A 16,076-nucleotide genomic window follows, 5' to 3' on the forward strand; every position below is an offset into this window, starting at 1 on the left:
TTGATTGTGATTTAACACAAGCTTATATTTTTTGCACTTCGATTTTCCACACGCTGTTAGCAAAATAATTGTTTTTTTTGCAGCAAATGCAGCTGCTAATCTTGTTTTTTTTGCTGAATTAAAAATGCCCACGCAAAATCTTAAATAAACAAAAACAGTCTGTTCATCAAAACTCATTAAAAACACAAATGTATTTTTTTCTGCTACTAACTCGCTTTACGTTAGTTTAATTTATTTCTTAAATTCATTTTTACCATTTCCTTGTGTAAAAATGATCTGCTTTATTTTATACTACACTCCCTTAAATGCATATGCACTTTTAAAATCGATCGCTATGTTTCAAAATCAACTGTTAAACGAGTGTTTAAAGTAGAGTACAATATGTAAATGTTTCTTGTATATTGCTCAATCTTGCGGCATTTCTTCGGATGTAGTTTATCGTAACAGGATATTTTTCTTTTTAAACCTCGTAATATAATAGCTAGATAAAATTTTTCAACAAATTAAGCCTCCTGCTATTTTACGACTAAACCCAGTTCTTACTAATAGGTAAAAACAATTGATTGCTTGCTTAAAACACATCTTATTATTACTTTTAAATTTGTATTTTTTAAGAACTTTAATATTTTTTAAAGCTATATAAAAACATTTTAATGGGAAATCTATTTTTAAATGAATGTTGATATGTCTGTTTTTTTTGTTATTGTAACGATGTTTATTTGCATTTAAATAAATATGGTTTTTGGTAATACGATAATTTTTTTAGGCCTGTTATCTATTTATAGCATTAAATGTAAAACAAAAATTAATTACAATTCAATGCAAAACAATTAAAAAAAAATTAAGTTCTAGTAAAAAGGTTTAAAAATATGTTTTTTATTTGTTTAATTTATATTTTGACAGTGATAATTTAATTCAATTATTTAAATTTTAAAGCTTTAAAGTTATTTTTAAAATAAACATAATGATAGGAAATTGTTTTTGACGCTTGAGTAGTTGAGACCTTACGAAATATCACGTGACAAATTGATTTACGTGATTGGTCGAATTTAGTTAAAGCTTTAGCTAGGCCTACAGCTAAGTTAACTCGAAATTTAATCTCTAAATTTAAGGGCGCTGCAGAAAGACATTTATTAAGACTTAATTGGTATTTTATTATATAATTGTTTTAAAATTTTGTTTGAATCTTTAATTTAAAATAAAATTAAACAGAAGATATAACATAGTTTTATTTTACATCATTCAGACATTACGTTCTGGCGGTTGACAGTTCGCGCCTGACAAAAAATTATCGTCGGGCAATTTAACAGTCAGACAGTTTATAATTAATATTCTGCATATTAATAATAGGTGATTTATGAATAAAAAGGAATATTAAGGTCATTTAGTTTGTTAGTAAATTAGTATTAGGCTGTACATTATTAAAAACTCAAAAACTTCATTTATTAATAAATTTTTTTTTAAAAAATCTTTAAATTGTGTTTTGAAATATATACAAGTACAACTATTTAAAAAAAATAAAAACTGATTTAATTTTTTTTAAATTATTATGTTAGTAAATAAATACTTACAAACAAAAAACTAATTTTAAATTTATTATTTTACAGTTTTTTATTTTTGTTCGTAGTAATAAAAATTTGAACTATCTTTGTTTATATTATATATTTTATCTTAGGTACATTAAAACACAATTCATTTTAAATTGACTTTGGCGAATAATTTTAGCTCAATTTGGATTACATAGTAAGGATTAAATTTTAGGATATAAGACGAAGTTTCACGCCACCATGGCGAACCCAAGAAAGTTTTCCGAAAAAATTGCGCTGCACAATCAAAAGCAAGCCGAAGAGACAGCTGCCTTCGAGAGAATAATGCAAGAAGTTTCAGTTACAAGAGTGATAGTAAGTGAACCATGAAACTATTTTTACAATATTTTAAAATAAACATTGAGTTGTTTACTATAGTAAATTTGGACAAAGGGTCATATTTTTTGCTTATTTTAATCTAAAATCATGTTTAATCTAGTAAAAAATGTTTAAATAAAATAAATATCTTAAGCTGCTAACACGAAACACAATTAACAGTTAGTTGATAGGAAATTAAGCAGTAAAATGCATATAAATTTTTAATTTGTCATTAAAGTTATTTATTTTTGTTTAAAAGAATTAAAAGTAATACAATTTCTTTTAAGTTATTAATAAGCGTTATTGCATTCTAAAATTTTACAATTTAACAAATATTTTTCGAACAAAATTTTAAATATCTTTTTTACCCAGGGTTTACAGCCCCAACCACGAGTTACCTCCCACTTGATGCCCCACCCCCAACCCTACCTTAGACCTTATCTGGGTGGGTCACTACCAAATGTCAACCAAATATCACAAAACCCACAAATGGAACTACACGTATGTAGAAACACGTTTATTTTTATTTTAAACCTTTGGTTGTATTTATAAAACCATTTTAATCTGTGTAGTTTATGTTATAGGAATTTAGAATTCAATACTTTTTGTAAGGATTTAATATAACACCATTATATTTTTTATATCTGTCATACATTATCGGTAACATAGTTCAATTTTTTTTATTTTGACTAAAAATCAATACTAGTAAAATATCAAACCTTATTAGCCAAATTTATTTCAAATTAGCAGTAAAAATATATATATGTGGGATACGCAAGAAAAAAAAAATCTTTTATAAAAATAATATTTAATTATTCTTTAAATTAATATTTACTATCTTAGCATCAGAACCAGTTTGATGAGGGCAAGCATTTAGCTCGACACCCTGCGCGATTTGACTCAAGAATGAGACCTTACACTCATCGCAGAACTGCGATGCCGTTCGATTTAAACAGGGGTAGAATGGGTAACTTTGACGGTTCTGCGGGGCATACAGTGGGGCCTTATTTATCACCTCCACCCGATTCTAGCTGGCGCAGGTAAGAAAATAAATTTCTCTTAGTTTTTTACCCAATTTTGAGATTTTTATAATTTTTTGGGGTAGTTTTAGTATTTTTTTTGTATAACGATTTATTCAATTTTGAAATTAGATTTTTTTGATTTTGTGCAGTTTTAGTGACTTTAAATATCTGTGCTGTGCCCAAATTTTTTTTTAGTATTATTTTAAATTAATTTATTTTATGCATGTGGTATTTTAAATTCAAATTTTTATTAATTTTATAATTTTTAAGAATAAATAGGTAAAAGGTACCAAGTTACAGATTAAAAACAAACTGTCTTTGTAACATACGTAAAGTATTAAAAGATTATTCACTACATCGTCAAAACAGTCTGATATTATTTGTGTAGGGGCATTGTGTTGTCAGATTTTGGCATAGGATTATAAAAATATCTAAAAGTAAATACATTGTGTACATAGTTTTTTTGTTTAAACTACTGATTTTTTTACAAATAAGTTGTGGTATATATATATATTGCAAATTGTGGTTTACAATTATAAGAAATTATTCAGTAAAAACAAAAGTTTAGGCCTTTTTTGTGAGTTAATGTTTGCAAAAACCTTGTTAATGTATAATGACCTCAGTAAAATAATCCTTAAGTAAAGGTAGTTATTTTTGTATTTTAACAATATATTGTTAACTTTTATGGGTGTCATAAAGAAGTTAGCCATTACACAATTTTAATTCCAAAAAATGCAGTTGTTTTAGTAGCCCTTTTTATAATTTATGTAAAAATGTCAAGTTTTTATTTAATAATTTTTCACGAAAATTTTTGTGGTCTATATAAAATGATAAATATCATTCAACAATTTTTTTGATAAATATTTTTCTACATAAATTAGATTGTAAGAATTTTATCAAAATTCAAGATAAAACTTGATAATGTTGCATGAATTGGTGTTAGGTGTGGTGCTAATAAATTTTGCATGAAACTGTTGTCCATTAGTTGTGCTACTAGATTTCATTGTGGTGATATTAGCTGTACTTTTACACTACATGGGGTCGCTGTTATTATTTTTACCATTATACCAATTGTAAAATATAAAAATTATTAGTTATAATTATTACATATCCTATTTTTTTATCTTAATTAAACGTTTGCTTAAAAAAAAGTAAAATTTTTGATAAGAATATTGATAACATTGATTTTTTTTCTGTTCTACAAAAAATCATAGTATATACCAATTTTGATAAACTTTTTTAACTATAAATAAATCTGACAATTAGGTCAATTTTATTTGCCATTTATTACGCAAAAAGCAATTTACCAGTCTTCTAAACATAAGATTTTTATTTTTAAAATAACAATAAATTCACCCAATTTCTATAGTTACCTCAAGCTAATTGATTGGGAAATATATCAATTAAGCATTGACAAATATGATGTATTGTTTTAAATAAGCAACCATGTATTAAAAATAGAATTTATTGTAATTTCAAGGATGTCTTCTATAAAATAATTTAAAATTTTGCTACTTTTATGTAGCATATATCATGACAAATATTATTTATGATTAAGACTAAAACAAAGATTAAATAATAATTGGTGTATTAACTTTGTTATTACTTTTTAGTGTGCAATTTTGATTAAATAAATCTGCTGCATAAGCAGAACTATTTATTTTTTTTGTAGATAATATTTTAGGATTAGATTTTAGATATTTTGAATAAAATCAATAATCAAAATTGCACAGGCTTTTCCAAGTGTTTCTTTGAACTTATGTTAATTTTTTTTTTTTGAACAAAAAATACAATTTTGTAAAAATTGATGGAAATAATTAATTTACAAAATTTCGATTAAATTAATACCTCATTTTTTTATCAATTTATTGAAAAATAACAGTGATTTTTTAATATAATTATCAAATAAACACTGGAGGCCAATTAGTTTAGAAAAATATTAATATTTGAACTTCGATTTGCCATAATAACATTGCTCGTTTTGTTTGAATGATTTGCTTGCTGTGTTTTGCTTGATGCTTGCCTCATTGATCAACCAACAACTTTCGATGAATTAGTTTTGCTCTCTCCAGGACCAACTCAGACTCGGCGCTGCATCAGAGCGTGATGAATCCAAACCAGCAAGACCACTTCAATCCTGCTGCTAACCAAATGCAGCATCCTTATAGAAGAGGTAGGAACATTTTGTTCAATAAAAAAATTAGTCTATAAAATTATAAAAAAAGATATCTTTATTGATTTTTAGTTATATGTTTTTTGTTTTTCTTACTTTAAAAATCAAATTCCAGATTTTTTTTAGAATTTTTGGGTTTTTTTCTTAAAAACTTTTAAAAAAATTATTAAAAAACGTTGGTTTATGTTAAATAAAGCGCGAGAAAAAAGGTTTAACTATTGGTAATAATATGTTAGGCAATTTAGATAAGATTTATTGGTAATTGATTTACTTTGACCTTATACTAATCGGCAGTTTATTATATAACAATATGTCTGTGACGTTATAGTAAGGTTTAGGCAAAATAATTTGATATTACTAACCGGCAATTTTGACATTTCAAGTTAGGGTGAAACAGGATTGTGGTTATATTATAGTATGTGTCTTCTACTTTTTTATAGTGGTATTTGTATTGAGAAATGCTTTTTATAAAAATAAATCATTTTCAAAGGGCAAATTAGTTTAGATAAAGTTTCTTAACGTTAAACTTCACTAAAATACATAAAGTTAACATGTATTTACGCCCACGCAACGCACGTTATTTGCTTATCCTTATTTCTAGATCAATTTCGCCGATTTAATTCAAAATTTTTAGTTTAGGATATGTAATGTGTAACAAAAACCAAAGTTTTTACGGTATTTCAAGTATATATATATAATTGATTTTGTATTATTAAGTCAATAGGTTGCTTAAACATTTTTTAACTACCTTTAAGATATTTGCATTCTTTTAACTTTTTTTAATTAATCATGATGATTTTATTTGTTCAGATTTTAATGACCACAATTTTAACAACATGCCACCCAACTACAAAGCAATGATGGAGAATAGAAAGTTGGGACAATATCTTCAAACTGGTAACAGACCAAAGTCGTGCGAAGCTCCTTTAAGGTAAGATAACATGGAGATAGTTAAAGTAATGTGTAAATTACCTACTTATATTTTTTTATATTTACAGGTCGATTTTAATTATTTGCCCATGACCTTAATATTTGCATATAGTAATTTAGATTTTTTTTTATAATAAAGACTTTTAAAATTAACATTTTAAAATAAGCTCCATTATTTATAGATTAAAATATTACAAAGATGTTTAATTTAAAAACATTTGTACAAACTTTTTAAATAGCTCTTGTTTTTATTGTATTTAACCTAATTGTGTAGTAGAAAAGTTTATCAATTGGGCGTAATAGATATTTAAAGTTTTCTTTAATGTTTATGCCACGAACAAGTATTAAATACCAAATATATGATGTGTTTAGGACGGGAGGGGAAGGAAATAACTTACAACTAGGAGTTGGACAACCTCCAGTGATTCCTGTTTCAGTTAGTCCCAGTTTATCTCATGTTACTCAGATAGGAAACAATACTGGATCATTACCAGGTTGGAATTTTAAATAATTTGTTGTGAATAGTTTTTAAAAACAAACCAAGTTTTTTAGAATTTAAAATAATAACTTTTTCTTACAAAACTCTTAATAAACTATATAATTAGCATTTAAAATGTTAACTTTGGCTTTTAAAAATTATAAAAAAAATAGCAGTTTTTTAATGATTTAATTTTGTTAAACTAAAACTTTTAAAAATTTATAAAATAATATTATATTTGTATGCTCTTTTGTAGTTATTTTAAATAATCAAGTAACGTTTAAAAAGTTATTTTTTTCCAATTCAAAATTCTTGGAAATCATAAAAACTTATCTGGCTCTACAAATTTTAATTAAATTTTTTGGTTTAGAATTAAAAAAATATGTTATCTAGGCCACCATTCGCTTAAAAAACTTTCAAATATTTAGAAAACATTTTAAAAATTTGACTATAGTCCAAAAACTCTTATATTCATGTTTTAAATATTTATGAAATATTGTTAAGTAGATTTTTTTTTAATAGCGTGGAGGTATAATGTACTGTAAAAAAAATACTCTTTATTTATTTATTATATTATTCTTAAAAATATACAGTTCAATGAAATCTTAAGTTTAAAACAATTTAAATGTTATTCAAGATAACATAATTTATTTTATTGTATTGCATTATTACAGCTAAAATTACCTGTAAAAACACAGAAAAATATAAGAACTTCAAGCCTGTTTTTTTAAATTTGTTATTGATGAAATTTTTTAAATATTAAAATTTTTGTTTTTAAAGTAATTATTTTTTTTTGTTTTTTTAGATTTATCGAACCTCCATATTCCATCTCCCCTTTCAAACCCAATAGATTATGAAGAAACTCAGCAGCAAGCAACAAGTACTGGACAACCTAACTCTCTATACAATCAAGCCAGAAGTACTGGGAATATCCCAGCTGCGTCTGCTTTACCTCATCTAGGAGGTAGGCTATCTATTTTTTTAATGTCCTTTTTTTATTTGAATTTTTGTAAATTTTTTTAGTTTTTAGGAAATGAGAAACTAATGTTTAGTTAGATCAGATTAATTGTTTGGTTGAATTAATTTTGTAGTGTGTACACACCGATAATTTTAATTTTATTCATTAAGTTCTAACACTTTTTTTGTATGACTACTATAATTTTATATTTGTATGTTGTGTAGTTAGTGGGTTAAAGATAGATGTATCAAAGTTGTTAGGGGAGCAGGCAGTCATATTAGTTAAGTTAGACTTTGATCAAATAAGAGACTGGACACTACAGAAGAAATGTTCAGTTAGTAAATGTAAAGGAATAAGTGATGTTGAGGTAGCAAGAATTATTAGAACAGGTAGTTGTACTTATTTAAAAACTATATAGAATGAAGCTCAATGGACAGTATATATGTTAAATTTATAGGCCTACAAAATAAATTAAACTGCTGTTTGTGGTCCTTGGGCTCATTATTGCAGGCAAATATTAGTTAAGAGTTGCGATCATGGGAATTGTGTATGTAAAACAGGCTGTCTACCAAATAAAATCTATAAAGTTATCTTTGATTTTCTTACCAGTCTGTTTCTGCCTATAAACTTTTGTTTAAAACCTAAAATCTTTTTTTTAAATCAATTTATTAAATCCTATTTTTAACCCAGGAATACCTAGAGGCCCCGCTAGTCCCAATCGATCTCGTAGACACACCCATAATGGTCCGAGCCCCTTGTCTTTAGGCTCCCCTGAGCATGCCCGCAGAATAAAGTACCCCAACTTGACTTCACCCAAGGTAGCAGGCGTCAAACCTGAGCTTAAAAGTCCCCCATTAAGTGGAGGTGCAAGTGGGGGGTATACATCGTACCCCTACCCCCTTCCACCCACTGGGAGCTTCTTACATCAATCTCCGCATCCCAATGATGGAAGGGTAGGAGAATTTTTTTTTTTTTTGGTTTATTTAACTAACTATAAAGTAAACTTTTTGTTTTAAAATTTGTTGTAGAAAAAATTTATTCTAAGTTAAAAAATGCTTTTAAGTTTACACATGAAATATTTTTGAATAATTCTTTAAAAAATTAATTTTTTTGTAATATTAAATTTAACATCTAGGGCTGGCCATTAAGTCCAGAACATGCTGGTTCTGGATCACACACCATCCCTTCACACCATATGGTTCACCAGAACAACACCATGCACAATATTAACCATCCACAAGGTTGGTCTTTTTAATGGTCTTTTTTAAAGAGAAAACTTTTTAATTATATGTTATTTTAATGGGTATTTTTCCTATGTTAATAACCACTGCCCACTATGTTTATTTACATTTTTGGTCAATTATTTTATTTTTTTTATTGATTTTTTTTCTACTATTGAAAATCAATAATAACCCAAGACGTTTATTTTAGGATATCTAATTTGATATTTATTCTATTTATGGGTATTAGTCAACTCAAATGTCATTTTCATATGATATTGATTAAACCTGCTTTAAAATCGTTTTTTTAAATACTTAAAATTAGATAATAAATTATTTAAACAAGCTTTAATATCAAAATGGTAAATTTTTTGAATTTTTTAAAAAAATTTTTACCAAAATTTCGAAATTTATTTTTTTAGGCTCACAACAGCAACAACAGTTACGAATTGATGTTTGTGCTGCCTCCAAAGTTGGGCAACCCCATACTAACCCGTATGCCCATGGGGGGTTAATTTCAAGCCCTCTAACTTCACCCACTTCTCCAACCTCTCAGAATAATTTTTCACCCGTCACTTCACCCAGGGTAAGTAGATGAAAAATTCAAATTTTGATATTTTTTGTGCCATTTGTAAATATATAAAAAATGTTTTTCTATGTATATGATTTTATAGAAAAAATTTTAAATTGTTTAAAATTAATAAAAAAAATAGTCTTTGAAATTCCAGCAAGAGTTTACTACTGGAAGCAACCCAGCCTTATCTGAAGCTCTCTACAGACCTGAGATGGGGAGTTCTATACAACCTCTACAACACCAAGTTAGTGAAAACCTATGCTTTTATTTGTATATTTAGTCACTATATTTTAAGGGACTGAAATTTGATTTTCTAACTAGCTAGTTTGACTAAATATTTGAGCTGTAAATATATGAACACTGGGCTTGTGTGTTTACACTTTATTACTGTAGTGCTTTAACCTTGATTTATAGAGTATAAATATTATCTATTTTAAATAGATTATAATATTAACAATGTTTATTAACACTTATTGCCGAGTGTTTTAGCCTCCATAAAGTGTATAAAAAACCTCTTTTTAAAACAATGTATTACTATGATCAATAATGAAAACTTGTTATTTTCACACAACTATTTACAATATCTGGTGCACATTAATGCCTATTTCTAGCCCAATTTCTTTTGGCCTATATTTTACTTATTTTTTTTTTGTATATATCTTTATCCTCGATGTAGGAAGGTCGAATGCGCAACCTAAACATAGAGTAACATCAGTTACTCCGATCCAGTTTCGAGTTGCCTGTGACAGTTTGGGATATTAAATAGTCTATTATTGCCCGATAATTATGCTGCTGATTAAGTGTTGGGTTAGCAGGAGTTTATATATACCGTTTATAGCGCCTTACTCAAGGGCGCTACAGCATGAAAGCAGTGGGGATTGAACCCACGACCTCATGGTGATGTAGCAAGTGTTCTTACTACTTCATCACACTGCCAGTTAAATATATTAACTTATAAAAATGTTGTTGTATAGTTTGAGAGGTTTCACATGGTAAATGATCAACATCATCACCCCAATCCTCCACCCATGTATAGTTGTTTGTCTGCTCTCAATGAAGAAAACCCTTCTCAAGGTGAAACTAAAATATATTTTTTTAAATGAAACACTTGTATATAAAAAAAAAATTTATATCCTTTTTTAACTACTTTTTTTTTGTTTGTTAATTAGACAATAGAAATATGTATTATTTTTAAAATTTTATGACAAAATATTTTTTATTTAAACTTTGAATTTTATTTTTATACAAATTTTGTTTTTAGGATCAGAAAATTCAGTGACAAATCAATCTAATCATTACAACAAACGCATTCCTAATAACAAAATACCTGATATTATTTTCACAGGTACCTTATTAAGCTACACTAAGTATTAACAACATAACTTTCCTATAAAACTTCATATAATTTATGATTGCATTTTTAATACAAATGTTATAGTAAGAACATAATTAATCAATTTTAAGTGACAATTTAATTGGCTCATTTACAGTAGTGCATACTTTTTAAAGCTAATAAGTTTAAGTCATTTTGAATATTCATGTTTTAGTAAAAATGATTATATATAAAGGTTTAAAAATGTGTAAACCTACAATATTTGATTTTCTTAAAAAAAGTTAAAAAATTTAAAAAAAGTTTTAAAAAATCGATGTAATAGTCACAAAAAATTAACTCTATTAAGATTTGTATTTATGTGTTTTTATTTAACTTTGCATTTTATTTTAAATTATATAGAAATGAAAAAAGTTTTTTTTTTGTCTAATATTTCGCCTTAACTAAACAGGCGCTGATGATGTCCAACAATCAAAAATGTCCTCATTGATGGGAAACTCGGACTTTACAGGGATGCTTACTCAGGATGACTATTTTCCAGGAGATGAACTAAAAGTCAACCTTGGCCTGGAGGAGCTACAAATGCTGGAGGACTCCAACATCATCACAGATCCGGTGATGGAGGATTCTCTTCATCTAGATAGTCTCTAAGCAGCGGATTTTATAGTCACAAAGCAGTCGCAATGAGAAGTTTTCTCCGATTAAACAAAAAAGAGCGGAAAATGATGACGAGCAATTAATGTTGAATGCAGTACATTTTATCGTAGTCGATTTGAACTTAAAAAAAGAAGACAATCAAATAGAAAAACTTTATTTTTATTTTTTTCTGGGGCGTATTATGCTGCTAGGGGCGGTTCCCAAAACAGCATTTACTGATAATTTCTATTAATTGTATAGAGGTGTTTTTGTATGTGCTCGTTTATTATCATTATTAATTTTATTGTTATTAAAAAAAAAAGTTTATTTTCTACAATTTTGGCAAATTTAAATTTTTACAGCTCGCTATGGTTGTGCACTTGTTGTTTTTTTTGGATAAATTTTAACGGTGTGTTTTTTAACAATTTTACATTAACGATGCCTTTTTTTCTTGTTTTTTTTGAATTTCATAATTTTTAACCCCCCCAAAAAAAAACTTTTAGATTTTTTTTACTTTTTTCAGCAACACATTTTAATCTTGTTTCAAATAGTACAAAAGAGCTTTTATTTTTATTAATTTTAAGTTAAAAAGTGCCATTTTATTACGACACACGGACAACATAACGTTTTGTGTGTGTATATGCCTTTTCTGTTAAGCTGCCCAAAATTTTAAACAATTTTCACAATTAATAATTTTTTTCTATTTTTCACTGCTTGTCATAAATTAATTATGACGTCACTGCCATGTCGGGTAATGTCTTTGTATTCCCAGAAAAATACGCACTAGGTTTATTATTACGTTTTTGTTCGTAGATGTATGTTGTATATAGATCTTTTTTTATCATATGTTGCACTAATTATTATGGCGGTGAACCGGGTAGAATTTATCGGTGAAAACAATTTACTACTTTGTCTTTTACGTGTATATGTGTTTTCACATTTGTTATAGATTTAATTATCTCAGAATTTTGTTTGTTTTCAATTTCGGGAGATTATAACGAATTAACAGTATTATATCGCTTGGCAAAAAAACAGTTTTGTAAGAATTAATATATGTTACTTTTTTGTGATAGCGTCAAATAAAATGGCAGTTCTGTCATTTTCTAACAGCCATTTTTTTGTTACTGGCATTTTAAGTTGGCATTTCTATCATTTTTTACGTAACACGGATTTTTTGGTACGTCATTTTACAGACTTATCTTTTGTTCCATATTTTTGTAAATTTTTCGTTTCGCTTATTTTTTTTTGCCATAATAAAATACTGTGTAAAATAAATTGAAATATTTAACCGATTTAGCAGAAAATTCGATTTATTTTTTATCAGGTTTTTGATTTTTAATTATTATATAACCAACACCTATATTTATATTAGCACTATATTTAACTGTGTAGTATGGTGTTATAAGGCAGTGGTCGGGAACCACCGGTACCGGTCCATGAGCAGTACGTTACCGGGCCGTATTTTTTTTCAGGTTAAATGCTTAGAAACAGAAACGTCTTTTCTTTTTGATTTGTAAGCTTATTTTGTCGTAGAAACATTTAAAAATGTTTGTTATCTACTTGATGAAGGAATAAATTGATTTAAACTTATTTGCGTCTCTTGAAACATCATTATTAGCTTAACTGATTGATTTCTTTCACCCAAAAATGCAAAAAAAATGTTTTTTTTTAATGCTGGTCCGCGAAAACGATTCCAGTTTTAAATCGGTCCGCAGTGCGAAAAAGGTTGCCGACGCCTGTTATAAGGGATTCGTTTCAAATGCAATTTCCGTGTTGCTAAGTTATCGGCAATAACACACTAGTTTCATTGCCTATAACTTTTATTACTTTAACTAAAGCTTTTCCTGTATATGGAAAGCTTTTTCTGTATATGGAAGAAAAGAGTAGGCTATTATAGATCAAAACAAAATTTTCTATGCCTTATATTGGGGCTACTTGCGGTAGCTCATACAATTTTAACTTTGCAAGTAAAAATCGAGTATGTTTTTTTTTTATAAAAGAGTATTCTCTTTTTGATAAGTATAATTGTAAAAGCTTTGTATAGAAAAAAGCCGGCACCATTATATAAACAGGGTTAATAACTTCATCAAGCAAAGTTCTTTTATAAGCAAAAGAAATGTAAATAGAGAGTAGGAACCTAATCTCTCTCTCTCTCTCATTTTAAACAATAAAATAAATTGTCGTTACAACCGCATGAATGGATTTAAATTTAGGCTGTGTTAGGCAGTGTGAACAATAGAGTTATTCGGAAAGTAAACGTTATATTAAATTGATCTATGCAAGAAGACTTTCTAAGTTATAATACACTGTTTAATCAGCACAGATTTACTAAGACAATCTAGCTATAAAATACTCGATATTTAATTTTAGAAAAAGTTTTGAAACCTATTAGGTATACAACATGATAAACAAATGTAAAAGTTTACCAATAAAACGTACAGTACAAATTCTGGTTTTGTTTTTGCTGATATCTGTGTATGTTACTTATATCAATTTTCCGGATCTTATTTACGACTACACGAACATTCAATTTATACCAAGAATTGCAAACCAAAGAAATAATTTGATAGAAGTAAAAGAAATATTAACCAAAAAAGAATTCAATGCGGAAGTCAATAATGTAACTTTGGAAAAATTCGACCATTTAAAAATTAATGATGCAGACCCAAAATCTCCTAATTTTGGTTTAAATATGCATAAAAGTTTACACCCTTTGAGTTATTATAAAATCTCGAGTTTTGTACAAAAAGTTTACGATTGGAAAATATTTTTTCCAGATTTGAAAAACTCATTTCAACAATATAATTTATACAACGTAGAGAATTCAAAAAAGTATTTCACTTCGCTTAAATCGATAGTAACACTCGATAAGACAAACGTTTATCAAAAAGGAAATCAAATATTTGCTACCATTCAAGCAAAAGACGAAAATGGAAAAAACAAATATTTTGGCGGGGACGTGTTTTATGCAAGAATTGTCCCAGAAAATGCATTTGAGTTATTACCCAAAGACGGAATACCATGCGAAGTTAAAGACAATTTAGACGGGACATACCTTTTAAGTGCACCATTACTTTTAACTGGATTGTTAAAGCTACAAGTCAAGTTGCTTCTTTCAGTTGAAGGAATCGAATACATTGCCAAGGCATCCACAAAAAGATATTACCAAAAAGCAACTTACAAAGCTAAGTTAGATAATAGAGAAACTGTAAGATGTAATTGGGATTTCTTTATGTATAAAAGGTAACATTTATATTTAATTTAAATTGATATTTAATTTAATGTTAATAAAGAACAGAACCATTATCAAATTTAAGTTTCCGTTTACATTTAAGATAATACTTTTATTTAGAAAACAACTAGTTATTCTACTTTTACTTGTTATTTTATCTAAATACTTTTGTTTTTAAAGCGAGGAATTATGTGACTACAGCGACCCCAGAACTAAAGAACCTTTCTTTTGCACCAAACCCTCATCCAATGTTTGCCACCCAATTGTTACAATAGAACCTTATGTCACCGCAATGTATGAGTTATTTGTATTGAACAACATAAAGCATTATAGCTTTGGTGAGATTTCTGGTTCAAGCGTTCAGTTTAATGTTAAAGATTCTGCTACAATTCCTGCTGTTATTTCTACATTAAAACCATGTAAGCAGGCTGATACATTCCAGGAAAAATTAACAACAGGTTACTACCATGATGGGATTTGGAACTCTTTAATTTGTAAAAACAAAGTTCGTAGCTTCGAACAAATGAAGTCTTGCTTTAAGAATAAGTCAATTTACTTTTTGGGTGATTCGACAATGCGACAATTTTTCGATTACCTTCGAGTCTCACTTGATTTGAAATACACTCCGCCAGATGGGGACGAGCAATATTGGCCACCCCGTGTAGCATACGACACATCGAACAATATTTACCTATATTGTCGAGCCCATGGCTTTCCTCTTCTAAACGTAGCAGCCTATCCTTACACAATTGATAAGGCTCAGTATATAAGTAACGTGTTGGGGGGTTTAAAAGGCGGGAAAGACACAGTAGTTGTTCTAACTGTGGGCTTGCATATTTTTAGTTACGACCCCTCTTTAGTTATCAACCGTTTTATAACAATTAGAAAAGAAATCGAAATGCTTAACGAACGGTCTACTGGAACTACAATAATAATACGAGGTCAAAATTTAATAGGGTCTCCAATTTCGTGGTATTTACATCGACAAAACGTAATCATACGGGAAATAATGAAAGGGTGCAAAAACGTGTTCTTTTTGGATCTGTGGGGCATGACAAATGTTACCCCAATCGGAGATTATCACCCAGTTGCTGACATTTTAAAACAGCAAAGTTTTTTGTTAAGCGATTTTATTTGTGATCCATAACAGTTTTTAATTAACTTTTAACTGCTTTTTCTTATTAAAATATAACGCAATACATTGTTGTTTTGTAATAAACTAATTGATGGGGCTTCTTCGTACTACCTGCGTAATAATCGGTGATTTAATATCTGCCTCGATAGCTCAGTTGGGAGAGCGTCAGACTGAAGATCTGAAGGTCCCTGGTTCAATCCCGGGTCGGGGCAAATTTTTTTAATAATATTTTTTAATATTTAAACAAATAAATAAAATTTATATAAGAATTTGCTATAATTAAGAAGAAGTCCATTACTTTTATTTTCTGTACTAACATGTCTTATAAAGCAGGCACTGTTTACGTCAGACCATCAAAGACGTCTTTTTCGCTACGATTTTCGTCTGGCCGGTTAGCTCAGTTGGTTAGAGCGTCGTGCTAATAACGCGAATGTCGCGGGTTCGATCCCCGTACTGGCCACTTGTTTTGTCTTTAAATTGATTT

The 16,076-nt window shown here is 28.0% G+C and overlaps 2 protein-coding genes and 2 non-coding genes across 6 annotated transcripts; all 4 read left to right on the forward strand.

The window, feature by feature from the left end:
• Window positions 1–1,680: 1,680 nt before the first annotated feature.
• Window positions 1,681–12,517, forward strand: LOC145752299 (CREB-regulated transcription coactivator 1-like). 3 transcript variants are annotated; one of them, XM_082568559.1, is made up of 14 exons: window positions 1,681–1,901; window positions 2,277–2,405; window positions 2,748–2,944; window positions 4,984–5,099; window positions 5,910–6,030; window positions 6,402–6,523; window positions 7,313–7,471; window positions 8,156–8,418; window positions 8,601–8,706; window positions 9,108–9,271; window positions 9,399–9,503; window positions 10,234–10,333; window positions 10,521–10,604; window positions 11,041–12,517. In XM_082568559.1, the coding sequence occupies exons 1-14, from the start codon at window positions 1,788–1,790 to the stop codon at window positions 11,238–11,240; spliced, it is 1,980 nt and encodes a 659-aa protein (XP_082424685.1). In that variant the 5' UTR covers window positions 1,681–1,787; the 3' UTR covers window positions 11,241–12,517. The 3 variants fall into 3 exon arrangements, with proteins under 3 accessions (XP_082424685.1, XP_082424686.1, XP_082424687.1); XM_082568560.1 differs by having other exon boundaries at window positions 4,999–5,099; XM_082568561.1 differs by having other exon boundaries at window positions 1,681–1,895.
• A 1,109-nt stretch (window positions 12,518–13,626) lies between these two features.
• Window positions 13,627–15,604, forward strand: LOC145752610 (NXPE family member 3-like). Its single transcript, XM_082568914.1, has 2 exons — window positions 13,627–14,468; window positions 14,638–15,604. Exons 1-2 carry the CDS (start codon window positions 13,627–13,629, stop codon window positions 15,602–15,604), a joined length of 1,809 nt encoding a protein of 602 aa, XP_082425040.1.
• Window positions 15,605–15,731: 127 nt separating this feature from the next.
• Trnaf-gaa (transfer RNA phenylalanine (anticodon GAA)) lies at window positions 15,732–15,804 on the forward strand. Its single transcript has one exon. It is a non-coding gene; the product is annotated as a tRNA-Phe (tRNA).
• A 174-nt stretch (window positions 15,805–15,978) lies between these two features.
• On the forward strand, window positions 15,979–16,052 carry Trnai-aau (transfer RNA isoleucine (anticodon AAU)). The gene has a single exon. It is a non-coding gene; the product is annotated as a tRNA-Ile (tRNA).
• The last annotated feature ends 24 nt before the right edge of the window (window positions 16,053–16,076 follow it).

This window comes from Corella eumyota, chromosome 5 (genome assembly GCF_963082875.1).
Source record: "Corella eumyota chromosome 5, kaCorEumy4.1, whole genome shotgun sequence".
Classification (NCBI taxonomy): domain Eukaryota; kingdom Metazoa; phylum Chordata; class Ascidiacea; order Phlebobranchia; family Corellidae; genus Corella; species Corella eumyota.

Bases quoted from the DNA above. Each gene is read 5' to 3' on its own strand.
- LOC145752299 (XM_082568559.1), top strand. From the start codon at position 1,788: ATGGCGAACCCAAGAAAGTTTTCCGAAAAAATTGCGCTGCACAATCAA. The intron at 2,945-4,983 runs GTAAGAAAATAA...TCGATGAATTAG, and splicing joins CCCGATTCTAGCTGGCGCAG to TTTTGCTCTCTCCAGGACCA. The intron at 9,272-9,398 runs GTAAGTAGATGA...TAAAAAAAATAG, and splicing joins CACCCGTCACTTCACCCAGG to TCTTTGAAATTCCAGCAAGA.
- LOC145752610 (XM_082568914.1), top strand. From the start codon at position 13,627: ATGATAAACAAATGTAAAAGTTTACCAATAAAACGTACAGTACAAATT. The intron at 14,469-14,637 runs GTAACATTTATA...TTGTTTTTAAAG, and splicing joins GATTTCTTTATGTATAAAAG to CGAGGAATTATGTGACTACA.